Source organism: Fusarium oxysporum, chromosome IX, assembly GCF_013085055.1.
Source record: "Fusarium oxysporum Fo47 chromosome IX, complete sequence".
Classification (NCBI taxonomy): Eukaryota; Fungi; Ascomycota; class Sordariomycetes; order Hypocreales; family Nectriaceae; genus Fusarium; species Fusarium oxysporum.
Genome location: NC_072848.1, coordinates 3164431 through 3192097, shown reverse-complemented (window position 1 = coordinate 3192097; position 27667 = coordinate 3164431). Strand labels below are relative to the sequence as shown.

The 27667-nt window shown below is 45.6% G+C and overlaps 6 protein-coding genes across 6 annotated transcripts; 4 read left to right on the top strand and 2 right to left on the bottom strand.

Moving 5' to 3' along the window:
• Nucleotides 1-466: 466 nt before the first annotated feature.
• On the bottom strand, nt 467-3258 carry FOBCDRAFT_190300 (glycoside hydrolase superfamily; the record flags this gene model as incomplete). Its single annotated transcript, XM_059608687.1, has 4 exons — nt 467-1884; nt 1968-2997; nt 3049-3120; nt 3202-3258. 4 exons carry the CDS (start codon nt 3256-3258, stop codon nt 515-517), a joined length of 2529 nt encoding a protein of 842 aa, XP_059465917.1. The 3' UTR covers nt 467-514.
• A 558-nt stretch (nt 3259-3816) lies between these two features.
• FOBCDRAFT_243928 (glycosyl hydrolase) lies at nt 3817-5513 on the top strand (the record flags this gene model as incomplete). The annotated part of the gene is made up of 2 exons (XM_054706995.2): nt 3817-4353; nt 4410-5513. 2 exons carry the CDS (start codon nt 3817-3819, stop codon nt 5511-5513), a joined length of 1641 nt encoding a protein of 546 aa, XP_054562970.2.
• A 1132-nt stretch (nt 5514-6645) lies between these two features.
• On the bottom strand, nt 6646-8390 carry FOBCDRAFT_206865 (glycosyl hydrolase; the record flags this gene model as incomplete). Its single annotated transcript, XM_054706994.1, has 2 exons — nt 6646-6749; nt 6800-8390. 2 exons carry the CDS (start codon nt 8388-8390, stop codon nt 6646-6648), a joined length of 1695 nt encoding a protein of 564 aa, XP_054562969.1.
• A 1356-nt stretch (nt 8391-9746) lies between these two features.
• On the top strand, nt 9747-11570 carry FOBCDRAFT_144946 (general substrate transporter; the record flags this gene model as incomplete). The annotated part of the gene is made up of 4 exons (XM_054706993.1): nt 9747-9991; nt 10045-11072; nt 11140-11392; nt 11450-11570. 4 exons carry the CDS (start codon nt 9747-9749, stop codon nt 11568-11570), a joined length of 1647 nt encoding a protein of 548 aa, XP_054562968.1.
• A 1636-nt stretch (nt 11571-13206) lies between these two features.
• FOBCDRAFT_144460 (uncharacterized protein) lies at nt 13207-15228 on the top strand (the record flags this gene model as incomplete). Its single annotated transcript, XM_054706992.1, has 1 exon — nt 13207-15228. One exon carries the CDS (start codon nt 13207-13209, stop codon nt 15226-15228), a length of 2022 nt encoding a protein of 673 aa, XP_054562967.1.
• A 1453-nt stretch (nt 15229-16681) lies between these two features.
• FOBCDRAFT_243924 (enoyl-CoA hydratase/isomerase) lies at nt 16682-17515 on the top strand (the record flags this gene model as incomplete). Its single annotated transcript, XM_054706991.2, has 2 exons — nt 16682-17203; nt 17282-17515. 2 exons carry the CDS (start codon nt 16682-16684, stop codon nt 17513-17515), a joined length of 756 nt encoding a protein of 251 aa, XP_054562966.2.
• Nucleotides 17516-27667: the final 10152 nt, after the last annotated feature.

Here is a 27667-nt window from a genome sequence, read left to right as displayed (position 1 = left end):
AGGGTGAAATAGACTACGTAATCCGCGAAGGAGTGAGAGCTACGAAAGGCCCCACATCTTGGAATACTTGATGGGCTTAGCTGTGTTAGGTGACATCATAAGAATTATTAGCTCCACTGCAAAAAAGCGCCGATCTACCATCGTTTATGTGTACTGGCTGCAAACCCGAAAACGGCGGTAGCTAGACACCATTGGTGCCAGCGGCACATTATTGGGGCCCCTGTCCCGTTCTTGTTCGGTTCTGACAGAGTATTATATGAGAGCATATCGAAGTGTATCCATTTAAAACAACTACTTTTACCAATTTATGCGGTTACTGATTGAATGGGACAAGGATCAAATAGAACTAATACCAAGTCCCAAGAACAGAGCCAGAAGTTGCGACCGTGAACTATGATGAATCTTTCTACTCGTCTTGATCTTATTGCTTGTATAAGCAAAGCTGGATTGAAAGATGACTCGGATCACGAACAACTCAAAACCGAAGCTATCGATGATGGTTAACTTGAAATTCTTACGGTGCATAGGTGCTTTGTCGAAGTGAGACGACAAATGAAACAATAGGCTCACCAGCCGACTTCGATACATGAACAACATACTCCCCTCCGTCCAGGACCCAATAACCAGTCTTCTCATCCCAGTATGCAAGGTCACGACAATACATGGGTATGTCGATACTAGCACACTCTTGTGGCTCAAGTCGAACCTTTTTGAAGCCGACGAGAACTTGTATGGGGCCATCTTCCGGATTGGAATCCTTTCTTCCAGCATAGATCTGAACAGCTATAGCTCCCTCGACGTTTCCCATGTTCGAAACCCGGACATGTACAAGATATTTTTCCTCTGTTATTTGAGATATATTGGATAAGGCCAAATCAAACTTGGTATAGGAAAGTCCAAACCCAAAAGGGAAGTTGATACGGTCTCGTGGGAGACGATCGAAATGGCGATAGCCTATGAAAACCCCTTCTGAATAGTTGACCTCCCGCTTTTGTTGGTCGTCCAGGTCACCAGGAAAGTTGCCGTAGGCTGGACAATCCTCCAGTTGTTTCATGAAGGTGCAGGTAAGATGGCCCTCCGAGTTCTGGGCGCCAGTCAAGACGTCACAGATGGAGTGACCAGCCTCTTGTCCTGGGAACCAAGCTTGCAGTAGAGCCGCGACTTGATCAAGCCAAGGGAGAGCGACCGCGACCCCAGTGCTGTTGACGACGATTGTCGATTCCGGACAGGCCGCCGCTACTGCCTCAACGAGTCGATCTTGGCTACCTTGCTTAGGAAGATTGAAACTAGCCTGGTCTTGACCTTCAGTTTCCCACATAGGATCATTGCCGGTGAAGACGATGGAGTAATCCGATGAACTGGCCAGCTCGACGGCTTCAGAAACAAGGTCTTTGTCGTACTCTGTCATGGACATAAACCCAAGTCGCATACCTGTCTGACCTTTCAAGAAGCCCAGATCCTTTCCATCAGTGGACTGAAGAGGAGCACTAATAATCCTTATCTCATATTTCATATCTTTGCTCAAGTCGAGTTCGAACTCGGGAACTGGTGAGCCACCAAACAAGAAGGCCATCGCATCAAGACATGGTTCTACCTGGTGAAACACAATGCGACCATTCACAAGTAGCTTAGTAGGGCCAAGTCCTGCTAGGCTAACACGATAGACGCCGGGTTTGGAAAGGCTCAAGAAACCGACGATCTCAACTACCTTGTCCTCTAGCGCGTGGCCATCCAGGAGCGATAGCTCAGATTTTGCGAATCCGTGTGAAGTACTCATCGGCTCAGAAGCACCGGTCTCAAAAATTTTGAGAGAGAAGCCTGGGCTACCGTCGAGTCCGACAACCTCGGTGGTAAGAACGGGCAATTGCCGAAATGTGTGAGCACCTGATGTAAATCGTCGAGTTAGTACATGGTAACGGAGTCAACTGAGTAGTTTTGATCGATCTGTTTGGCAGCGAGACACTCACCCTTGGCAAAGACGAATTCAACATCTGCATCCGCAAAGGCCTCGCAGAGAGCATCCCAAGGCGTAACTCTATAGTGCGGATTGACCGAAGCACTTCCGCCTCCATGTGCCAGACACTCCTTGGCGTAGCCAAATACGGCAATCTTTCGACCCTTGACCTTCTCTTTCGTCAGAGGCAGGATATCGTTGGTGTTCTTAAGCAACACAATTCCTTTGGCACCAGCTTCTCGAATGAGAGCTCTATGCTCTGGCCTATCTATGGCTTTCTCTTCGGGTTCTTTCCAATTGGGATCTTGGAAACAATTAAGTCGGTTGAGGAAAGTGAGTACGTTGCGGGCACGCTCGGTGATGATAGCTTCCGTCACCTCGCCTCGGGAAACAGCATCCAGTACTGCTTCATTTGTTCGCCATCTTGCTGGCCCGGGCATTTCCAGATCAACACCTGCGTTGAGGGAATCGGCGAGAGAATTAATTCCGCCCCAGTCACTCATTACCAAACCTTGCCAATTCCATTGCCCACGGAGGATGCCTTTCAGCAGAGGTTCATGAGAGTCAGCATGAGTACCATTGATTTTGTTGTATGAGGTCATGATAGCCCAGGGGTTGGCGCTTTTTACCACCATTTCGAAGGGCTTGAGATAGATTTCGCGAAGAGCACGCTGACTTAACTCTGTGTTGACTGTGAGCCGATCTGTTTCTTGCTCGTTGGCCACGAGATGCTTTACGGTCGCCGAGACTCCCTTTGACTGAAGCCCCTGAACGCTAGCGATAGCCATCTGACCAGTCAACAAAGGATCTTCCGAAAAGGTCTCAAAATTTCGTCCTCCAAGGGGATGTCGGTGTATGCAAACCGTCGGTGACAGAATGCATCGGGCACCTTTCGTAAGTGTCTCTTCGGCTAAGGCTGTGGCCACACGCTTAGCCAGGTCGACGTCAAACGAAGATGCTATGCTGCATGCAGCAGGAAAGCATGCAGCCGTCGGGCCATCATAGATGGATTTGCCTCGAGCGCCATTAGGACCGTCACTCAACTAAACTCGTGTCAATGCAAAAAGCTATTACTAAAAACCATCTCAAGATACCTTTGCTACCGGAACCCCCTTGGATGGAATCGGGAAGGTACACCAGGGACTTCCACCTGCCAGTAGAGATATCTGTTAATGTAAACGGTTAGAAGCTTGTTCAGTAACAAAACGGAAAGGGTGATGGGTGTATCGGGGGGTTGGGTGTCTAACTTTTTCCTGTAGGGTCAAGTTCGCCAAAATTTCCTCTATCTCGGCTGACGAAGACATGGCCGCAAACGCTCTGTGTGCGGACTTCGAATCTACGAGGAGGTTGGGAAGGATTGAATCAGGAACCTTTTTCGGCTCAGTTGCTTTACCAATATACACAGACGGTTGCAAAAAAGAGCAAGAAAGAGTAACAAAAATAGAAAGGGTACAAGAGTTCTCGTAGTCTATTGCCCCGAGGCCACAAGAGTTTCGTAGATCTACCCACTTACGTGGTCTAATTATCGTATCAAAAACGACGCAGTCGGACCACCTTTGTGCTAGTAGACCTAGTAGGCTTTTTTAGGCTGTCATAAGATTTCCCCACCCACCTTCACAACCAAAATCCTTGCCCGAGATCCTCGGGACAACGGCGAAAAACATGCCGAGCTCCAACTTCGCCTTTCGGGTCTATCTCTCCGAAAGAGCAGTCAGACAATTCACATCCCTCCCATTGACTTACCGAGATCTTTCTGCTGGGTTATTACACCAGCTTTCTTCTTATCGTTGATCACAGCTACAAGTTTCTGTGTTCGCATTTTGTTAACATTCCAAGACTCCAAAATATACGCTTCTTTCAACATGGCTTTGTCGAATCAATGTCAAGTTCTCCGGTCGAATTCTGAAATGAAATTTAGGAATCCGATAGTCTGGGAAGATCTACCCGATATGGAGGTAATTCGTGTTGGAGAAGTCTACTACATGTCGGCGTCTTCCTTTGCCTTTTCTCCTGGTGCGCCAATTCTTCGATCAGAGAACCTCGTTGACTGGGACTATATCGGGCACTCAGTGCCAGAGCTTCCTTTTGTGAGTCGATTTTGGCTTGATGGCAATCATCAAGGTGCCTACGGCAAAGGTATTTGGGCGTCGACGATGCGATATCGTAAAAGCAATGGCTCATTCTACTGGTACGGGCCCATACAGGGCACCGACAAGACCTTTGTCTATACTGCAAGACGCCCTTCCGACCGTTGGACTCTATTGGCATTCATCGACAAGTTCTACTATGATCTTGGTCTACTTATTGACGAAGATGACACTTTCTATCTTGCCTATGGCACAAAGGCCATTCAAGTTGCCAGGCTCAGTCCTGATGGAAAACACGAAATCGAAAGCAGAGTAGGACAACACTTCTTCTCAGGTCGAAAAAACTGCCACGCTAACGATAGGCATAGGTTGTCTACGAGTCAGAGGAGTACCTCGAGGGAGCACGGATGTATAACATCGAAGGTAGATATTACATCTGGTTGACAAGACCTTATGCCGGCCAATATGCCCTAATGTCGCGATCGGGCCCTTTCGGACCGTATGAATGTCGACAGGTCATCAAAGATATACTCTCTCCCATTGCTGGTTCGGGAAGCCCACATCAAGGCGCTTTAATCGACTCTACAAGTGGAGACTGGTATTATATGGCTTTCATGGACGGCTACCCAGGTGGACGCATACCTGTCCTTGCCCCTGTCACGTTTGACCAGGAAGGTTGGCCGGAGGTAGAAGCGGATTATTCAGAGTCCCCGGGCAGATGGTGTCTTCAATATTCCCATCCCAGTCCTGAGAGTAATCATAGGCGATCCAGTGCGTGTTTCAAAAGACATTTGTTCAAGCATAATGCTTTGGATCATTGCTGGGAGTGGAATCACAACCCCGATAACTCGAAATGGAGCATTCAAGACGGGCGCTTGGTGCTCCAAACTGGCACCCTAACGGACAGCCTCCACCTCGCGACCAACACCCTCACCCACCGCGTCGTCGGTCCCAAGAGTATGGCAACCTTCTGTTTCAACATTTCTGAGCTACGAGACGGGGACAGAGCAGGTGCCTCCTTGTTCCGTAATGAGAGTGCCTACATCGGCATACATAAAGAGAAAGGGGTTTCACAGCTGGTCTGTGTACAAGATGTGGTCACAGCTCCAAGGAATGTTCCTGTGGGCTTCATGAATGGACGCCCAGTTGCACTTGACTGGGAAATAAAGTCAAATGGATCCGTCAAGGCCGAAACAACGATGGCTGGCGACCGGGTGTGGCTGCGAATCAAGGCGGACGTCACGCCTGCTTTCTCACATGGATATGAGAAAGAAACCCGGTTCGCTAAATTCGAGTTCAGTTTTGATGGGACCTATTTCGATCAACTTGGGCCAGATTTTGCCCTCACCAATGAAGCTGTAGGCTATGTCGGATACCGGTTTGCGGTCTGTAACTGGGCAACGGTTGCGCTTGGAGGACAGTTGTCAGTAGAAAGTTGTGATGTACAAGCTTATGACGTAAATACCGAGTAGTACGACAAGAATAGAGTTCCATATGAGTTGGTCCCCCATGGTGCTGCTCACTATTGATGTAGGCAAGAGTCACCTATTCGCATTTTTCCGCGGTGGTCCACCATGCAAGACTGAGGCGTTTTACCGAAAACGCTTGTATACTGAGCGGAAGAGGCCCAAAATGAAGACGGTATTTCAACAAGTACAATAACAAGCGAACGAAGTTTCAACATCGCTCCGTCATCCTGGATGGTCACAGAAGTCATAACCTCCTTCAGCTTCTGGATATTCGTTATTCTGCACCCAAGCAAACGCACATCCGGTAGACTAAAAGGCAAATGGGAGCGGTCACAAGCTGTATTAACAAGGAGAGCTTTCTCAACGCTTCTCACGCGGTAATTTTCCACGATGAGTCAGACTGTTGACGTCACTTTTGGCGGGCCGGCTCTTGATCTCGAACTCAGACATTATAAATTAGAAGCTTGTCATGGAGCTAGCTTTGCACACTTACACTAATTTGTGCACTCTATCATTGGCTTTGCTGTAGATTTACAAGAGGCTAGTCGTTCTGATAGAAGTAGCCCCCCAATAGATGAACAAAAAGCAGAGTGCTAGAAACCATCGTAGTTCAATCAATGGCGGTCGATCTGAATTACGTCGATTCGTTCGCGAAATTCGATGAGAGGGGAAAGAAAGAACAGAGAAAAACAGGAAATTGTGCACAAAACCGCCATACTGGAACTGGAGGTGCACATATTGAGAAAAGATGAGGCGATCAACTGACAACGACAGGCTAGAGGTACGAATCGCATTACTGTGAATTGAAGGTTAAGCGGCTTACACACGTCAACATAAATCTACGGACTAGATGATGTATCAACAATCGATGAAATTGAACGCCTGAGCTAAGTTGACCATAATCAAGGTTTACGACAAGACCAGACACAACACTCGTAAGTACGAGGTAAAGACATGGACGCAGCTGGGCGTACACCGTGAGGCTACTACAATAAACAAGGTCCAGGGTTCAGTAATAGTGAAAAAGATTAGAAGTATAGATTCATGACGTCCTGCTCCCACCATGGTTTCTTGACCTTCTTTTTGGAGCGAAAGTGTGACCCCTTTTGTCTTGGGTTAGGTTGCATCAGGCTCACTACTCGATTACCTGGCCATTATTCTTGTATTGCCACTTCTCCACTGCGAATACGATCTCGCTCTCCATTCCATTACTGGTCGCAAAAGCGCCTAGCAAGCACCCTTGATAGTATCAGCAATCGTATGTCTAAGTGAGTCCAAATCTTACGTACCGGACCAACGTCCTGTTCCACCGCTCAAGGTTGCATTATCCACCATTCTAATCACTGTGGGAACTGATCGATCCAGGTTCTCATTATTAGAAGGGCATGTTGAGAACCAGTACGAAGCATAGTCTGTCGCCTGGATGCGGAACCTAATATGTTGAATATTTGCCCATTCGACCGGCAACGCTATGAAGTCAAGGTGCTCCTGAGGTGGCTCTGCACCCTTGCCGTTGACCTGAAATTTGATGTACAGACCATCCCTCGGAACAACGGAGTTACTTCCAGCTCCCTGGAGTGATGTAAGACTCATAGCTACGTTTTGCCACTCATTCACAAAAGTGGTTGCGCCGACCTCCACTCCTTTGGGGAAATTCGATGGTACTTTCACATCAATTTCGAAAACAAACAAAGTCGAAGTTTGGCGACGCGCTACGAGCGTCACTCCGTTGGTACTAATGTTTCCATATGAACCTGTAAGTGTCGATCTTGATGGCCGTAGTTGCAGACCATGGGTCTGACCAGTGGGTGATGTACTGATATAATTTACCGGCGGAAATCTCCAGTGAACAAGGTGAAGGGGCAAAGGGGATTTTGGCGGAAATTCCAATAGCTCATCTTCATGATGCCAATGACCGGTACCGGGCATATCAAGCCGTTGGGGTAAGAATGCTGGTGCACTCAACCTCCCCTTAACAGAGGTCAAGCGAGGCCAGTCATTCTCAGCCCAAACCACTGAAAACAAGATCGTTTCCCTTCCCATCGGGTAGTGACGATATTCAGGGCCAGACCGAGTAGAAAGAGCCACTCCCCACCAGTTTCCTTCAGGATCTTGGAATAGATCTGCGTGACCAACAGTCTGGAAATACTCTGCAGTGTTGCGGTTTGTCAAGATTGGGTTCGCTTCATATGGAACAAAAGGACCATCTGGTTGGGTCGCACGGGCGATGTTGACACAATGAGGGAGATCAGTTCCACCTTCCGCGATCAAGAGGTAGTAGTACCCGTCTTTCTTATACAAATGAGGTCCTTCGGGCGCGATGCCTCCTGTTCCATTCCATATGTTCTTTACGGGTCCTGAGATTCCCGTTTCCAGGTCGAGGTTAAACTGTACAATGACCTGGTCAAAAGAGCCAGCTTGGATGTATACCTGGCCATCGTCATCCCAGAAGAGATCGGGATCGAGGATACCTTTGGGTTCCCTAAAGATGACGGGATTGCCCCACGACAGAGGATCAAAAGGGTCCAACGCCGAGAAGACGAGACCAAATCCGGTCGGCGGATCTTCTACCGTGACATATTCGACAATGACAAAGAACCTTCCATCGTGATATCGTATAGTTGGCGCAAAGATGCCATTATCTTGAGCTCTGTCGGTGCCGATTTCAGGTACCTGTTCACGGCGGTTGATGATGTTGCAGACAAGTTTCCAGTGGATGAGGTCCTTGCTTCCGTAGAGGGGGAGACCTGGAAAGATGGAAAATGAATAGACAACGCAAAAAAACGTGTTTCCAAGTTCTGGAACGCAAATGCAACTTGGATCCGGGTTCCAACCGGGAATGATGGGGTTCATACAGGCATTTGGTCGAGGGCCAGACATTTTCTCAAGTTTGATTTCAGGCCGGGCAGAGGTTTCGCAAGGTGATGGTTCCCCGGTTTTTAGATGTACCTCATAACCAAGAAAACCGATACTAGAGGGTTTTCTTGACTAATTTAGCTTACTAGCAAATTGTGAATATGCACGAATGGCGGATCTGGGTCATAATTTGTGGGACACGGTGTAAAGACGTACCGAGAAGTTGTCCAAGCGTTTTGAGTAATTCACCAGTACTTTCTGCTTTATTTACTTATTAAAAAATAGTCCAAATCTGCCGCTTATCTATATCAATGTTATTTATACTCCTAGCTATAGTAAATATTATATTATTTAGTAGATTTCTTATTATACTTATAATTTATATTAAGAGTGCATTACGCTTTAGTTAATTTAATTTTTAATTTTACTGTAAATTTTAATATTAATTTCTTTTCAGAATTATTATTATACTATTTGAAAGGCTTTAGTTGCTATTTTAGGCAAATTAGCTTATTTATATTTATAGAGTATATATAGTTATTATAATAAATTAATAAAGAAATTAATTTACTCACCTATCCTTTAACTATTCCTTTTCACAATTAGAAATTATATTACTCTTATTAAATTAAACATCTCAGATACTTGGGACTACCCGATAGATTATAGATTACTCCTTTTTACAATAAACCTTCCATAGCTTTATTAATATAAAACTACCTAAAAATAAAGGAGTCTACCTTCTGGTGGCATACTTATAGAATTAAGTAAAATTCTAATTGAGTTTACTTTTTATAAATAAAAACTTTAATAAACTCTTTGCGTATTAGGGATTTTAAGATCCTAAGTAGGTAGCAATAAGGGGTTCATCGCTAGGTGCCTCCACGGAGTGCGTAAGACCTAATTTACCGGTAACCAACCCCGCATATTATCGCCCTAACGTCCGGGCTCATATCAATCACACCATCGCTGCTGGTTCACCCGAGGCACCCAAGGCTTACCGTTCTACGGCAGCAGTGTACTCACGTCGGTTGATTGTCGACCGAGTATTCGGAAATGCCAGCCTCCTCCACACTCCAGAAGATTAGCCGCGGGGTTGCCGTAGCCCGACCTTGGGTGCTTTGACGTTGAGGGGTACTGGGGAATCCCTGACAATCGTCAGACACGGTGATATAGCCGGTCAAGTGTCCCAAGCAGTATTATAAAGAAGCGGAGTCACTTTGTATAAATGACCTGCCAACCCACCTACTTCTGCTCACGGCGTCTAACATACTCGCTCATCCAAGGTTATCTCAGTGCTGTTCCGGCAGAGCTCAGTTGTCTCCAAATTATTGTCAATTCGCTTTCTCCTCCACAACTTGACCGCTATAGCTGTCTATCATGGCATTGACGGATACTGGAAAAGAGAATGTGGTCGACTCAACCAATAACGTCCAGCATGATGAAGTAGCCGACGGCACCAACCACGGCCCCAAAGCTGTAGTCTCCGAAGCGGCTGCCAGAGGTCAAGGCATCTCTGGATATGAAGAGCTCAGTCCATGGCAGACCATCATGCGCTTCAAGCTCAATTCGCTTGTTTGTTTTGCTGTGACTTTCAGCGCCGCTACTGATGGATATCAGATCGGGTATGTATCATACGCTTCTGGTATTCCCCAATATGCTAATTACGAGCCACTAGTATCATGGGGAACATCATTGCAAACACAGGTTTCATCGAGCAGTTTGGTACCCAGCAGACTGATGATGGAGTCGTTCTAGCCTCCTCTGTCATGAGTGTTTGGAACGTCATTGGAGCAGTCGGACAGATCGTCGGTATGACGACTCTACCATTCCTTTCCGATAAGTATGGTAGAAAGGTCGCAATGTTTTGGTACTGGTTTCTCCTTGCTATCAGCGTCGCCATCGAGTGTGTTGCCAAGGACTGGAGAGTCTGGACTGTTGCTAAGATCTTTGGTGGCATTGGCGTCGGTTGCTTGCAATCGACCATCCCAACTTATGTCTCTGAGGTAGCTCCTACGCACGTTCGTGGAGTTTTTCTCATGTGTTACAGCTTCTGGTTCACGGTTGGTCAGTTCTTCGCTCCAGTTGCTTTGCAGGTCATGCACTCTCAAGACCCTACCAATTATCTCATTCCGCTCTACACGCAGTGGTCTCAGGTTGGACTGATGTTTATTATTTATCTCTTTGTGCCTGAGTCGCCTGCTTGGTGTGTCTCTCGTGGCAAGTTGAAGCGGGCTGAGGAATCGCTTTCCTTCCTTTACCGCGGAGTACCCGACTTCGACATCGATCATCATATCAACCTCATCAGCATGAATCTCGAGCACGAGCGCAGCGTTGCCGCAGAACAGAACAGGGAAAAATGGTATTCCATCTTCAGAGGTCGTGATGGTCTCCGAACGGTTATTTCCTTCTGGACGCTCATGTCACAACAATTTCTTGGCCTCGGAATCTTTTTCGCTTATGCTACCTACTTCTTCCAACAAGCTGGGGTCCAAGATCCCTTCAAAGTTACTTGCATTACATCAGGTATCAACATATTTTTCAGCGTCATCATCATCTTTGCTTCGGATTATTTAGGTCGCCGTGTTCTAGCCTGTAGTGGCACAACCATCTGCTGGGTGTGTTGCGTGGTTGTTGGCATCCTCGGAGTTGTGCCGCAGGCCAAGGCAACGGATTACCTCTTGATCCTTTTTGCCTGTATCTGGAGTAAGTGGCGTCATATCTGAAGCTATAATTGATCCTTCTTCCAATAGGATGCTGATATGATATCTAGATGTCGGTCTAGTCGCTAATGGGGCCACTGGATGGGGGTTCATTGGCGAGATCTCCTCTCAACGACTCCGTCCTTATACGGCTGGTTTCGCAGCGGCATCAACCTGTGTCGTAGGCTTGGTGATGGGAATACTTGTTCCATATATGACCAACGCTCATCAGTGGAACTGGGGCCTGAAGACCAGCTGGTTTTTCGCCGGCTGCGGTGCGCCATTCACCTTGGCCATTTGGTTCTTGATTCCTGAAACCTCGGGGTGTGTGCACCATTTTTATTCCATCAGTCAGCCTTAGTACTAACCGTCCAAACTTAGCCGAACCCCTGCTGAGCTTGATGAACTTTTTGAACGAAAGATCAAGCCTTGGCGATTCCACAAGACGATCACAGCCACCCAGCGTATTCTCGATACGAACCGTTCACGCGAGACCGAGTGAGGCTATCTGGCAAGACACTGAGTAGATCCATTCCTCCATAATAGGCCAGTTGTACGGCGGTATGCATGACGGCGTGCGCCGTAAACGGACGCGGGACAACATTCTTCGTCAGATAATTGAGCTCTGAACTGTCTTACCACCTCGGTGTATCAAGTTAAAGAGGACCTGTTCTTGAGGTTTGGGTGCTGTAATTCCTCAACTAGTACTCTTATGTTTATGTAAATCGCGCGAGGCTTATCTTGCTGAGTTTTTACCTTCATGAGGACGCTTGCTGCGGACATCTGTCACGCTTTGATTGTGTGTGATGCGTAAGTACCCCTCGCTCTGTAGGGTAGCGAATAATCCACTACAACAAGTGTCTCTAACTATATCAAAATCAATTCTGTTTATCTTTATTTCCGTCTCCTTTGAAGAAAGACCAATTCTGATCCAGCTTGAGAGCTGAAAGTATTTCTCAGACTCAATAACGCGCGGGGCCGCACCATACCACGTCGCTTGCACAAAATTACACTCAGAGCGTCTTGTGTAACACGACGACCAAGTAGTGGGGCTAACCCTTCGTCTCAGTTTATGACCTCATTTCGAGGCAACAGAAGCGCGTTTTGACGAACTCCGACCAGAGTAGTCTAAAAGTCTAATGAGAGTGATGCACATGTAGAACATCATACACTCTCCAACCCAAATGTTGTCTATGGTCACGCTGAAGTCAACGACTTTGGGCACCCGAATGTGAGATGGCTTCAAGTTACATCTGATCCAATGGGCTGTTCACCTTTTCCCCAGATCTTCTGGAGTAGCCTATTACTGATCCTAGGGTAACGGCGTCCCATTATTCCCCTCCTGATTTATCGTATTTGATCCGGTGGACTATTTACTCTTCCCCAAGATCTTCTAAATTAGCCTATTATTGATCCTGGGGTAATCCCTGCTTATTTGTCGTATTTGAAACGAAATTCTTACCAACCAATCCCCTTTCTCCTGCCCCACTTCTCTTACTGCACGGACTTTAATTTATTTTACTAGCCTCGTATTGCATACGACAAATTCTTTCATTGCCACTAGCTTCGTGCTATATACGATAATTTAGTTTTCTCCACAATTTCCTAGACGTTCTCCAAAAAAAAGGACAGCCAGCCTAGGCAGTTCCAGGCCTTGGTATTCGATGGGCAAAGCATCGTTGAAGCTCGATCCAATAATGGCTCTCTTTGGTTCATAGAGAGCAACTGCTGGTCAGCAGATGATTCTAGAGTTGGGATGGTCAGCGGGGACGATGCAGCCGTTCTATTAGATCTTAGTCTGTCTAACGACCCCAGCCTCAGCGTTTCTTTTTGTCCTATTCTCCTGCAGACTCGCTACATCTTGGGCCGACAATCGATCCTCGCAGGTTCACGTAGAAGAACATGTATGAGTATTTAGATAGACAGTCATTTCCAGTTGCGACTGAGATCCAGCAGCAATTAAGCCCTCGAGTTCGTACACTCCTGTCAGCAAACCCCTTTTTCATTTAGTTTCGTAACTCGCCCTCGCATTCTTGATCCCTCCACTGGTCATAATGCTGCATGCAGTGAAACAGCTATTGTATGAGTTACCCGTCTGACTTGCGAATCATATGGACTGTGTATGGACTGACATCGTAATGAGGTATTGGATCGGTGTGATAGCAGTCTTTGCAAATCTCGCCGAATCCTTGACTTCTCCAATCATTGTTAAAGGCCCTAGCTGCCAGGAAACAAATGACGGTGCTGTGCTGGTCACAGCCGACTGTGTTGATAGCACATTTAACACAGTCATTATTGACGCCCAAAAGGATATCAGTACGCCTATCCCGCATCGTAGGATCTCAGGGCACTTCAACGGAAGTAAAATCGACTTCAACATCTACCTTCCTGAGTCGGAATGGAAAGGGCGATTCTTCCAGCTGGTCTATCCGTTGCAAAACTCGACGGCAGAAGACGCCGAGATTGTATTCGGTGCGGAAAGCGGTGGATACACTAACCGCGTGGCTGGTGGCGGTGGTTATCGTGCTGATGCTGCCGTTGCTAAGCTCTCGAGAACCATTGCTATGAAATATTATGAAAAACCCAAGAGTAACATTTATGGTTATATCTACGGTGCTAGTGGTGGCTCGTTTGTTACCGCTGGAGCTATCGAGAATACTCTCAACGTTTGGCAGGGTGGAATTCCTATAGTCCAGGCTGTCCCCATCTCCGATCCTAACAACTTCTGCCTCCGTGCTTTAGCCGGACTCACCCTTAGATCGCAAAAAGATGCGATAGTCAACTCGGTTCGTCCTGGTACCGATACTAGTCCTTTCGTTCGACTAGACGCCGTTGGTCGCCAAGCGTTACGAGAAGTCACCGAGCTTGGCATTCCACTCGACGCATTCGAGGACTTCGAAGGCATTGCTGGCAACAGGACAGACTTTTTACAAACTTTCCGAACCATGGTCATTCCAACTATCGAGTCCTTCGATCCTTCGTATTTTGATGACTTCTGGACTAAGAAGGGATACCTAGGGACCGAAAAGTCTAAGCTTGGTGACTTCTTCCGCAAATTGTTGTACGAATACAATGCGACTATCCAGGCCGTCAAGGTTGGTGATGGGGGGGTTCCTGTAGCTATAAAACTTAATGGGGTCCCACCAACGCCACCAGAATTTGGCATCCAGCTTATCGTCAAGTCGAAGGACGGCAAATCAAGTCTCGGAACCTTTACGGCACAGCTCGATAGTCGTCTCAAGACAGCCGTCATTGACTTGGAACAGAACTCAACTGTCTTGGCATTGTTAACTCAAGGCACTCAAGTTAATGTCAACAATCGGGCGTGGCTGGCCGCTGCTACATACCATAGACATCAAGTGCCCACTCGAGACGGATTTTATGCATATGACTATCTTCGAGATACTGATGGGCAACCCAAATATCCCCAGCGCGAGGTACTTATTGGAGACACGATCTCTTTCGGAGCGAGTGGTGGCTGCTCCTTCAACGGGAATATCACCACTAAGGTCATAGTCATGGATGCACTACAAGACTTTGATGCGTTACCGTGGCAGGCTACTTGGTATAGGGCCCAGGTTCAAAAGGCGCTCGGCCCTCGTTTCAACGACAACTATAGACTACATTATGTCGCAAACGCGGATCATTTCATCGACCCAGTACCTCAAGACCAGCTCACTCGCATCGTGGCATACAACTCCGCATACCAGCAGCATCTCAGAGATCTCAGTGTTTGGGTCGAAAAGGGTCAGCAGCCGCCAGATGGAACATCTTTCACCGTTGATAACGGCCAAGTCAAGGTCCCCGCCAGTGCCGCGCAACGTAAGAGCATACAACCCGTTGTTGACCTGAGGGTTAATGGCAAAGAGCGAGTGACTACAAAGGCGGGGCGTCGCCTACCTTTCAGCGCACACATTGAGGTTCCCCCAAAAACTGGGTTTGTCACCTCTGTCGAATGGGATTTTGATGGAACGGGTAAGTATATTAAGGGCAGCTTAGGGACACTACAGACTGTTGTGGATGTGAAAGCTTCCCATACTTATTGGAAAGAGGGAACCTATTATCCATCGGTCCGCGTTACTTCCCATCGTGATGGAAGCACAAAGGATAAATTTGCTCAGGTTGCGAATCTTGGTCGTATGAGGGTTATCGTCAACTAATACATACAAGTTGAGATCGAATGTTCGGCAATTTGTGAATGGAAAACAATAAAAGAGCCATCTCTATGCCTCAAGTTAGTATATCCCCTCAAACATTTGTCGAACACGCAGAGGTTCTAGCCTCTCGTCGGCATCGATTCATGTATCCAAGATGTGAGCGTTATTCCACCAAAGGCTGACCTCGGCTCTACACTCGAACCACATTGATAAACAAAGAAATCTTCTTCCATAGGAAGCAGATTGGGGAAGACATGCTATGGCGGGTTAAGTTTTAGATCCATATCTAGTGGACTGAAATCACTGAGAAAGCTGACATGAAAACGATAAGTCTCGTCAATCGGGCCACTGATCAACTGAGGGTAGTAAGCCCTAGCCCAATTATTGGTCTTTAGAGACTGCTCCTTGGGTCAGTGCTGACCATCTTCTGTTCTTTGCAATAATATCTTATCCCGATTCATCAAATTCCAAGGTATATGCTTGATAGCTTGGACACTTTCCGACGCGTATATTATGTATATGCCAGCAGTGGTTCATCCGCTACTCTAGAAGAGTTTGCGTTACTGAGTCAACGCTTGACGACATGTACCAGTGGCTAAAGTCAGAGCGATCATGATATGAATGGATAAACCAGCTTCGGGTATTCAACCCCAAGCGAAAAGGATAAATGGGCATGAGCCGACAGGTCCATAGAAAGGTGTGATATGCAGGTTAGAGCATACACATCTCACTTCTAAGGCTAGAAGTAGGACCACTCAGTCAAAAGGTTGAGAAAGGATGAAAATTTGCTGTCAAGCATGATCCAAACCTCCTCGCAAGTTCCATGCTCGATTCCTACAGATCTCTGTCGCCAACTCTGGCACCCTGGTCCAGCTATTCTTACCTGCTGCAATGCCAAGAACAAAAGTACCGTAGACAATTGACAATTTAGATTAGGGCTTTGGAGTCCAGAACGTGGCATTTGATCAACCTGCGAAAGGCAGCCCCCAAATTATCATACAAATGATTGGAAGATAGAGCCCATAGCCCCAGTTTAAATTGTCGAGATTCTAACGTTAGGATAAGAAGGATAAGAGGCCTAAGAAAACCCGAGGCAAGGGGACACTGCCAAGAACTAATCCCATTGGCCCAACAATACCCGAGGTAAGGGAACCTTGCCAGGAATTAATGCGATAGGCCCAAACAAGACCTGTGGCATAGTTAACTCAATTGAAGCAAAACGCGGGCCAATCTGGGAGAGTCAGGCTCTTAGAATTTCCTATTTAGAATTCAGGCGTTTGGGAAAGGCCTTTTAAAAAATACTGAAATCATAGCCCAATCTTAAATATTCAAAAGTTAGTTCTTAATTATTATCGTATTAATCTGTCACTCAGCTGCCTCTAAAATTCAAATCTTATGACTACGTGATACCAGCCTTCTTTTTCTTACAGCAAACCTTTTCTACCAAAGCCTTATCATGTCAGCCCCAATTTGTCTCAGCCCTGAGCTACCATCAGGATTAAGCTTTTTACGCCTCTCCCATGTCAGGCAACACGTTCTTCTAGCCCGTATGGATCACCCTAGTTCACTAAATGCCCTTTCTTCGGAGGCCTTGCGAGAGCTCGATTTGGTTCTGGATTGGTATGAAACAGAGCCGAACCTCCGCGTCTTGGTTGTCACTGGAACGGGACGAGCTTTCACGGCTGGTGCGGATCTCAAGGAGTGGCAGCGTACACTGGAGGATGGAAAGGGGGAGCAGTTCGGCGTGCGAGAAGGCGTAACTCCATTCACGCGTCGAAAGGGGAAGAAGCCTGTTATTGCGGCGGTGAATGGCTTTGCTTTCGGCGGCGGCTGTGAATTCGCCGTAAACTGTGATCTGGTTGTTGCGGCAGACACAGCTATTTTCGGTCTCCCTGAGGTCAAGCGTGGACTGGCCCCTACAGGCGGAGTTCTCACACGAATTGTACACACTGCCGGGATGCAGGTGGCTTCTGAGATAGTTCTCACATGACGACAAATTTCGGCACAAGAAATGAAAACATGGGGAATCGTCAACAAAGTTGTTTGTGTGAATGAGGTCGTTGACGAAGCATTACGCTATGCATCCCTAATCGCAGAGAACAGTCCTGATGCCATAATTTGCGCAAGAGCCGGCTTGCGGCAAGCTTGGGAGACGGCCAATGTCCAGGAGGCAACAAATCAGTGGTTTGAGAAGCACTTTAGCTTACTTGAACGGGGCGACAATATGCGAGAGGGTCTAGCTGCCTTTAAGGATAAGAGACCCCCTGTATGGAAGAATTCAAAGCTATAAGTATTATTTAATTAAGTCCAAGCGCTATTTATATATATATATTAAGTAAGTCTTTATATTTAAAATATAATTAACTTTTTTTAAAACAGAATTTAAATATTTATTTTTTATTTATAACTTTTAAATTTTATATTAAGCTTTATTTTTAAATATAATAAGTAATATAATTATAAAAGTTTTAAAATATATATTTTATTAGAATATTATATCTAATTATAATAGCATATACCCGTTGGCTTATGCCGCGAGGCAAGGCGAGCCAACTAAGCAAGCTTAGTTAGGCACAAAAGTCCGGGACAGTCACAAAAGGGTAGGACAACCCCGCTCCGCCGGCTATCGCAAATTCCCTTGATTTTATATATAAAATCAACGGAAATCTAGACGCCAGTTAGCCAAAAAAGGAGTATTATTATCTAAGTGTATTATGCCTTTAAATGCAAATATTAGAGTAGCTTAAGTAGTTATTTCTTTGCGCTAATAACTCTAAAAGGGCCTCTCTTATAATACTTCTAAATTAATAAAGAAGCCTCTTTTAATATATAATACTAAGTAGCAGTATAAGGGCTCTAATAAGTTATCTATTATATATATTATTAAGTAGCTTAAAGCAGCTAAAATAGCAGATTTTAGCCTAATTCCTAAGCCAAATAATAATTAGCTGTAACTCCTTTTAGATACTAAAGAAGAAGCTATTATATACTTTATTATTTAGATATAGAAGTCTAGTCTTCTAGCCTCTAAAGGCGAGATTAAAGATATAATAAATATAATAAGAAGTTATTATAATCCTTATACTTAGCTAGTCTTATAAATATAGTATAGGCACTTCTATAATAATTATCCTAAGTGTAATACCTTAATTTTAAAGTTAAAAGAAGCAGCTTACTATAAGTATAAAGAAGCCGGCATAGAGGAGATAAAGCAGTAGTTTAAATAACTTTCTAAAGTCATTACTAGATATAGAATCAGCGCCTTAAAGTATTAAAATACTAATTAAGCCAGAATTAGAGTTAAAATACTATAAAAATATATATAATGCCTTATTATATATATTAAAAAGAAGACTTTAATAGAGGTATTCTTACTGAAAGATAAGAAGACTTATATAATAATTAGTATAGGTAATACCGCAGAAGTAACTACTCCTCCTTAGCTTATCTTCAAAGCTTTTCTAATAATGAAGTAATTAAATATTAATAGTAATCCTAATATGCGCTTTATATAATTAGAAATAGCTTTTTTTAATGCTGAGATAATACTTAAGTAGGTAAAGTATTTTAACTAGTAGTCTTAGGAGAAATCTACTACTATATAATATTATTAGCTAGATTTTAAATAGTAGTTTAGGTATAATAAGCACCTAAAATGCAAATTTAACCTTATTACTTTATATAATATACCTCTAGGCATAAAAGGAAAGAAGGAAGAAGAGCTTATATAGTAGTTACTTATAATTAATGGCTTCTCTGGTTATAGCTCCTTTGCCTTTAGAGAATATTATATAAAATTTAATATCCTCTTTACTTTCCTTCTTTCTTATTTAATATATGTGCTTTAACTAATAGACCTAGGTGTCTTTTAATAGTTAAAAAATACATACTAAAAAAGGCTATAAGAAGCTTTATAGAAGGGAAATCTAATATTTAATTGCTATAACTTTATAGGCTCCTTTAAGGTATATATTAATAACTTATATCTTCTCTAAAAGACCCCTCTTTTTATATACTAATTCTTATAATATTAGGAGATCTTTAAAGAAGGCTTTATAGCTACCTATATTATTACAGGCTTTAAAAAGTTAGGTATTTTCTTACTGATTAAGGCGCTAGTAATTAGTTATTTACTAAAGAAAAAATTAAAGACTTATAAGGCTATTAATTTAGTATTATCTGTATTTTTACTAGCAGAAAATTACTTCCCTATAGCCTTTAATATAGCAAGAGATATTAGTAACTACTATTATAACATTCTAAGCTCCCTAATATATTAGGGACTTAAAGCTATATAGAAAATTATTAATAAAGCTATTATACTTAAAGATATTATAAAAAAATATATTACTAATTATTAAGAGTATATTAAGAAGAGATATTATTAGAGAAAGTATAGAAAGTAAGAAAGACTAATAAGAAATTGTTTTTATAATATAAGCTTAGAAGAGCTTTATAAATAATAGGCTAAATTTATTAAAGCAGGAGTAAAATCTAAGTAGAATGTGACGGTTGGGTTTCCAAACAGGTAAACTAGTCCGTACTAGGTTTATGTTTGCAGATAACGTAGGGCGTGATGCTGAGCGATGCGAAGTGTCACGTTTCTTAATGATCAAGTAATGCGTGTTAGGCTTATTGATGTAAAGATGCTTTATTGATAGCTGGTGAGCTAAGTTCTATGAAAGTGCAAATGAATGTGTTCTATATACTACTGTGTGTGATGTGAGGACGACGATATGTGCGGACGCTGTCGTCCTTGGGACGCTTCGTTCCATGGGACGACGGCGTCCCTACGCTGGTCGTCCCTGCATGGTTGCATCGTGATTGGTTCTTGAAAGGAGTGAAATTGTGGGGTACACGTGACGTAACCGCTGGGGTCGTAACACGATCTCTCCCCTCCGTTGGGCCTCGTCCTCGAGACCTGCATACCCTGTCCATCCCGAATTTCACTTGGTGCGTTCTAACCTAAACCTTTCATCATCATGTCGCGAAATGTCTGACCGTGTCTCCAAACAGTATTCTCGCAAGACCCACGCGGAACGTGAGTTAGAAAAATTAAAAAAGGAGCGTGACGTTGCCAAACTTGCTGAGTCCGTTGCGTTGTCCGGCGAGCAAGCGGATATGCCGTGCACCCGTTGTTTTAGGGCAGGTAATGGGGACAAATGTTTGATGTCTCCCGATTCCAGTCGTTGTAGCGAATGTGTGCGCAAGAGAAAACCTTGTGATGGTACGCGGGTGGCGTCCTCTCGTGAGTTCTTTTCTGTGTTTTCTTGTTTGTCGCTGATTGCTTTTAGTATCTTCCCTTATGAAGCAGGAGAAGAAACTGGAGGTGGATGAGGATGAAGCGAGCGATGACCTTTTGAAGCTTCATGAGGAAATGGCGGCCTTGCAATCTCGTCTTGCTGCGGCTGCTGGGCGTCTGTCTCGTATCCGGAAGATTCGTGCTAGGGTGAAGGAGAAACGTTCTGAGGCCACTCGCCGTGGTCTCCAAGAAGTCGAGAAGGAGGATGGTATCTTGTCCATGTTGGATGCTCATGAAGATGCCGTGGTGCGTGATCTCCAGGTGGATCATGTTCCTAATGATGTTGACTGGTCTTCTCTTGGTTTGGGGGATGATTTTCTGAACGCATCGCCTTTGTTTGATTTTGGTGAAAGTTCTTCAGGAGCCGCTGGGCACCAACAAGGTGCTTAGTTGGTTCCCACGTATTCTCGCTTTCTGGGTAGTTTTTCCATTTCACCAAGTATTCCTTTCTGCCGTTTTCTTTGCGCATCTTCCTGATTTCTTCTGCTTCGTATACCTCTGGTCCTGTGATTTGTCGGGGTTCGTTGCCGGTCTTGACATGTATTGTGTCGGCGGCTGATTCTAACATCGAGATATGGTAGATTGGGTGACATCTGATGTTCGGGGGTAGATCTAATTCGTATCTGTCTTCCCCTGTCTTCCGTTTGATCTTAACTGGTCCTAGGTACTTGTAGTCCAGTTTGTGACTTGGTCGGTCTGTTTTGATGTTTTTGGTGGATAAGTAGACCATGTCCCCTTCCTTAAAGGTTGGTCCCTTCAACCTTTTAGGGTCATAGTGTCTCTGCATCCTTTTTCTGACGAATTCTAGCTCTGTCTTGAGTTCGTCGTGTATTTCCTTCAGCTTGTCGCTTGCGATAATGGCTGCGGGGTTCACATTCTTGGGTTCTTGAGCGTCGTAGTACGCGTTTGGGGTGAATCCGGCGTTTGCGTCGAACGGCGTGAGTTTCGTACTTTCGTTGTAGGCGGTGTTGTAGGCTAGCTGGGCGTTCGGTAGTTTCTCAACCCAGTTATCCTGTTCGTAATTGATGTAACACCGAAGGTACTGTTCTAGCACTTGGTTCATTCGTTCTGTCTGTCCGTCTGCCTGTGGTCTGAAAGCCGTTGTGAGCCGGTGTTTGACTCCCATGAGTGCCATAAGCGATTGCCAAAATTTAGAGGCAAATGTCGGTCCTCTATCCGATAGGATTTCCTTGGGTAATCCTCGTTCTCTTACTACCCTGTCGTAGAAAATGTAGGCCATGACTTCTGCGTCCGTTGCCTCTCTGTAGGGTAAGTAGATTGAGAATTTCGTGAGTCTGTCCACGATAACCATGATACTGTCGTAAAAGATTCCGGTTGAGGGGTCTTCAGATAACGGTAATTTAGTTATGAAGTCCATAGTGATTGAACTCCATGGTCGTTCTGCAACTTCGATTGGTTGTAGTTCTCCGTAGGGTTTGTGTCGTCGTGCTTTCGTTCTAGCACAGACATCGCATTGTTTGACAACCTCTTCTACTACCTTTCGTGTCGTGCGATATCCTTGCTGTAATAGCCGTTTCAGGGTCTTGGTGACCCCTGGGTGTCCATGTAGTGGATGTGCGTGGAATTCTTGGATAAACTCTTGTGGATCTCCTGGAATTTCTTTGGTGTCTGCTGCTTGTATCCATCCCAATGTTTGCATTTGTTGGGTGAATCGGTATTCTCCCTTTTCGTTCTTTTCTAGCACTTGTTCTCTTGCTTTGGTAGTGCCAGTGTCGTAATCTGGTCGTCGACTGATTGCGTCTGCTCTTCCATTTTCGGATCCCTTGCGGTGGATGATTACAAAATCAAATTCGCATAGGTACTCTGCGTAGCGTAATTGTCGTCGGTTGAGTTCGTGTGTCGTGGCGAAGTACGAAATATTTTGATGGTCGGTGTAAACCTTGACCTGATGTCTACTTCCCATTAAGTAATGTCTGAACTCCTTGAAACAGTTGACAATTGCTAAGAACTCCTTGTCGTAGATTGGATAGTTAAGTTCTGCTCCGTGCAACTTGTGTGAATAGAAGGCAATAGGGTGCAATTTTCCTGTGTCGTCTCGTTGACCGATTTGCCCTCCTAGTGCGAAATCCGATGAATCCGTCTCTAGTTCGATTTCCTTGTCGGGATCGAACATCGCTAGTACGGGTTCGCTGAGGATTGATTGTTTGAGCCCGTCGAAGGCTTCTTGTGCCTTGTCGTTCCAGGTGAAGGGCTTATCCTTCTTCGTAAGTTCTGTTAAGGGGTTCGCGATCTTGCTGAAGTCCTTAATGAATCGTCTATAGTAGTTGGCAAAGCCTAAGAAGGCTTGCGTTTCTTTGACGTTGTTGGGTACTTTCCATTCTGCTACCGCGGATATCTTCTTCTTTTCCATTCGGATTTCTCCGGGTGTGATGGTGTGTCCCAGGAAGTCTACCTTCGTAACGTGAAAGTGACTTTTCTCTGGTTCGACCAATAGCTTGGCGTCTTGTAGTGTTTTCAAGACCTTGTGGACGTGTTCCTTGTGTTCTTTTTCGTTGTCCGAGAAGATTAGGATGTCGTCCAGGTAACAGACTACAAAGATGTCGAGGTATTGTCGAAGTACGCTGTTGATCATCCGCTGAAACGTTGCGGGTGCGTTGGTGAGACCGAAAGGCATTACCAGGTATTCGAACAGTCCGAATCTGGTTCTGAACGCCGTCTTCCATTCGTCTCCTTCCTTGATACGGATGAGGTTGTACGCGCCTTTAAGGTCTAGAGCTGTGAAGATCTTTTTGCCTTGTAACCGATCCTTGAGTTCCGTGATGAGCGGAAGCGGGGTTCGATCTTTGATGGTTTTCGCGTTGACCGGTCGGTAGTCGATGACGGGTCTATCCTTTCCGTTTTTTTTTGGTACAAAGAACATGGATGATGCTGAGGGTGAACTAGATTCCCTGATATAGCCTTTTGCTAGCATCTCGTCGATGTATTCCTTCTGTACTCGTAGCTCTTTTTCGTTGAGCGAATACAACTTCTGAAATGGTAAGTTGTCGTCTGTGAGATTGATTTCGTGGTCCCATTGGCTGTGTTCGGGGACTCCTGTTTCTAATTCTTCTCTGAACAGTTTGTCGTATATCCGGTATTCTTTCGGAATGTTTTTTAGTCGGTCCTGGCTTGTCGTTGGTGGTTCGTCCTTTCTTGGATCTTGTTGTTGGAGAATGCCTAGGATTTCTGTTTTATTTCTTTGGCCTTTCTTGTGCTTGTGTCGTACTCCTTTTGGAGGTGGTGGAATCTTTGTTCCATGCCGGTCCACGCTTTCTCCTTTAGTCGTGGATTGAGATCTCTTCTTGCTCATCGTGATCGTTTTACTATCGCTGTCGGGGTCACTGGGGAAAGTGATCTGGCCGGTCCTCCAGTCGATGTGCGGGTTTTGTCGTCTAAGCCAGTTCATACCAAGTAGAATGTCCATATTCTCTCCCAAAGGTATGATGTCGAAGCTTATCCCTTGATTCTTTCCTCCGATACGGACCTTGAGGTGATCAATCTCTTGATCCACAATACCGTTGTTGTAATCAAAGTACTGTCCTTCCGCATTCACAAGTCGGTATGACAGTCGCTTCTTCTTCCATGGTAATCCTAGCTTTGTGACTATTCTTGGGTCGATGAAGTTCTTCTTTGCTCCACTATCGATCCATGCGTTTAGCCATCTTCCCTTGATCTGAGCTCGTAGCACTAGGCGATCGGGTTTGTTGTCTTGTGTGGCTCCCAGAGCACTTGTAGGTACGGGTCTTGTCCGTCCTTGTCTGGCGCTTTCCTGTGGCTCTGTTGTTACAGGAAGCGTATCTCTTTTCCCGAGGCGTCCTTGTGAGTTTGTTCGCAGTCGCTGTCTGCGCATTCTTCGCCGTCGGTGCAATCGTTGCTGAATTCGTCGTCGAATAGTCGCTGTTGAAAGCGTATTTCCAATTCTTCGTATTGTTTTTCAGATGTCTTTAGACGTGCTTCATATTTTTCGGATTCCGTCATCTGTCTGTCATGTAACGCTCCGATGTTTTCGAGGTATAGTTGGTGACATTTTTCCGGATCCGTACATCCTTCGATGTGATCCACCTCGCTTAGTTCTTGTCGTTCTTTCATGAGTTCTAACTCATATCTGCACCATCGTCGCCATGCTTTCTTTTGTTCGTCTGTTGGCTTCCCTCTGGTGTCGTGAGGTTTTTTGAAGAATTCCTCTATGGCTTCGAGTTCGCTGTCTGGCATCGTGTCCTCCGAACTGGTGTCGTCGATTGAAGCCTGATCGAATCCTTCGCCGAAGTCGATGGATTTGAAGGTGCTTCCTTGTTTCGCACATTCTTTCAAGGTCAAGGCTTCGAGTTCTTTTTCAACTTCTGTGATTTCCAGCGTCATTTGCTTGATTCCTTCGCAGAGGTTCTTGTTCTTTTGGATCTCGCGATAGTACGGCATATGGAACCGTAATTCCACTACTCCGAGATTTTCGTACCATAGGTGTACTAGGTATCCTTCTGTTTCAGTTGCTAGGTAGGGCTTGTCGTTCGGTGTGCCAGGAATCGTCACAGGAAAGCAGTCGTTGTCTTCCTTGTTTTGTCTATGTTCCTTACACCAATGATATTTGCATGAGAGCCACGATAGTTCCTCATGTTCTGAATGCGTTGGAAATGTTCTTACATCGTCCTTGACGTTGAACTTTGGTTCCCTGTGGAGTGGGTTTGTAGCAGTGTCCATGTGGTAGGCGCGTATGTTCAGGGGTGCGAGTTTGTTTGTTTCGCCATGTTCTCTGGCTTCCTGGGTGTACCTGTCTTCGGGTGAGGTCCACATCCTGCTGCCTGTTTCGTCGAACAGTTGTTCGTAGGGTTGTTGCCATTTCTGTTCCAGGCGTTCATCTTGTTTGCGGAGGTATCGTGCGGTTTCTCGTGCTACTCCTCCTCTGTGTCCCATGTGGCGGGATTGTCGATGGTGGTAGGTGCGGATCTTTGCTCCTGCCTCTCGTGCCTTTTGGAATGCCTGCTCGGTGTCTTGTAGGGTGACTCTAACTGGGATATCATCCACTTGTTTGAGTACTTCGGGTTGCTTGCCCTTGTTAGGGGTAGCGTCCTTCCCTTGTAGACCCTCTAGGTATTCCTTTGTTCCTTGTTTTGAGAGTCTTTGTTCTCTCATCATGCCTAGGGTTTCGGTGGGTGCATCTTGTGTGCTATTCTTCTTGTCTTGCTTGTATTTTCTGTGTCGGGCGTTTGTTCGTTCTCTGTATTCAGGATCGTCGCGAAGTTTCTGTTTTCTCCTTTCGTTGTATTCTGCCATCCTTTTGCGGTATGCTTCTTCGTCTCGCATCCTTTGTGCATGCCTTTCTCTCTGGAGTTGATTTTGGATTTCCCTAGTTCGTGGTTCTGGTTTCTCTTTGTTTGCTTCCTCGTAAGTGGGAAATATATCCCGGGGCTCTCTGATTGAGCTGTCCGGGTGCGGGTTCCATTCTTTTGCTGGCGTGTAGTCTTCATACAGGGCGGTGGTTTCCGCCATGTCGTACAGACTTCGTGTCATTCCCAGGGTGTCTTGATGGTCTTGATGGCCATCTGAGGGTCCTGTTCGTTAGTTGCTCCTAGTGTTTGCTTACCTCGATTAGGGTCTCTAGGTTTCTTAGGTTCCGGGCATTTGCTGGCCATATGTCCCATCCTGTTGCAATTGTAACACCTGATTTTGGACATGTCGCGGGGTCTTCTGTTGTTGTCTCGCTGTGTGGCCCCGAGGACCATGGGTCCAGGCTCAGTTCCGTGTTGAGTGTCGACGTGTCTCTTGCGTCCTTGATTGGCATTTTGCTGTTTGGTGTTCCACCGGGGGTTGTATGATCCTCCGTGTTTCTCAGCCTGTTTTTCTTTACGTCGTTCATACTGCTGGTTGTCGATTTCTACAGCGATGCTGGCAAGTTCGTTTAAATCCTTGGGCTTGGGCCTAATGTTCACCATGGCATCCTTTACTTCGGACTTGAGTCCCAAGTATACCTGTGCCATATGGGCCTCTTCGCCCCAGTTTAACTTGGCTGCCTGGTAGCGGTATTCAGCTAGGTAGTCTGCAGCTGATCCTCTTTGTTTGAGTTGCCGGATCTTCATTTCCGCCATTCGTTTTTCGTCCATGATTCCGAAAGCATTCCTGAGTTCGGATTCGAAGTGTTCGTATTCTCATAGACATATTTGGTCATTTGCTTCCGTTCGTGGGGTGGATTATTGACATAGTCGCGGATGATAGGCTCCATCATTCGTAACGCCTTGTCCTTGAGGAATCCCATCCCGTGTCGAACCCTCAGTTCCTCGGTGGTGAACTGAATCGGGTAGTACATTTGGTAACTCCGAAGGCTGGTGAGGAATCCTTGTAATTTATCGGCGTCGCCGTTGAACGAGTCAGGCTGACGGGGTCTAAGGATCTCTCCAGGGTCTTTTCCGGTAGCAGTAAGAGCTGCGGTGTGTTCGATATGTTCCTTGTACAGCTTCTGACTGTTCTCAGCTGTTTTTCCGAGTGACTCTGCAATCTCGGCGAGGTCGGCCACCTTCTTCTCCAAGGCCTCGATCCTGTTTTGCGCGATCTTGGCGTTGTTTTTGGCGTTGTCCAGGAGGGTGTCATGCTGTTTTCCCAGGTCACGAAGTCTTTTCTTGAGCTTCTTGACTTCGTCCTCATGGGAATTCGGATGAATAGGAGGACTCTGTATCTCGTCCTCTTCGTCCGTTTCCATTGGGACCTCCTGCAGTTCCTCTGCGAGGGGTCGTGGTTCCTCAGGGGGAGTAACGTGCTGGGCACGTCCTGCGGTTGAAGGGCGGTTTGGAGTAGCAGGTGCCATTGCGTGGATATTGCTCAGCGTTACGCGGTACGGTCTGAACAAGAGCTATCAACGTGTGACGGTTGGGTTTCCAAACAGGTAAACTAGTCCGTACTAGGTTTATGTTTGCAGATAACGTAGGGCGTGATGCTGAGCGATGCGAAGTGTCACGTTTCTTAATGATCAAGTAATGCGTGTTAGGCTTATTGATGTAAAGATGCTTTATTGATAGCTGGTGAGCTAAGTTCTATGAAAGTGCAAATGAATGTGTTCTATATACTACTGTGTGTGATGTGAGGACGACGATATGTGCGGACGCTGTCGTCCTTGGGACGCTTCGTTCCATGGGACGACGGCGTCCCTACGCT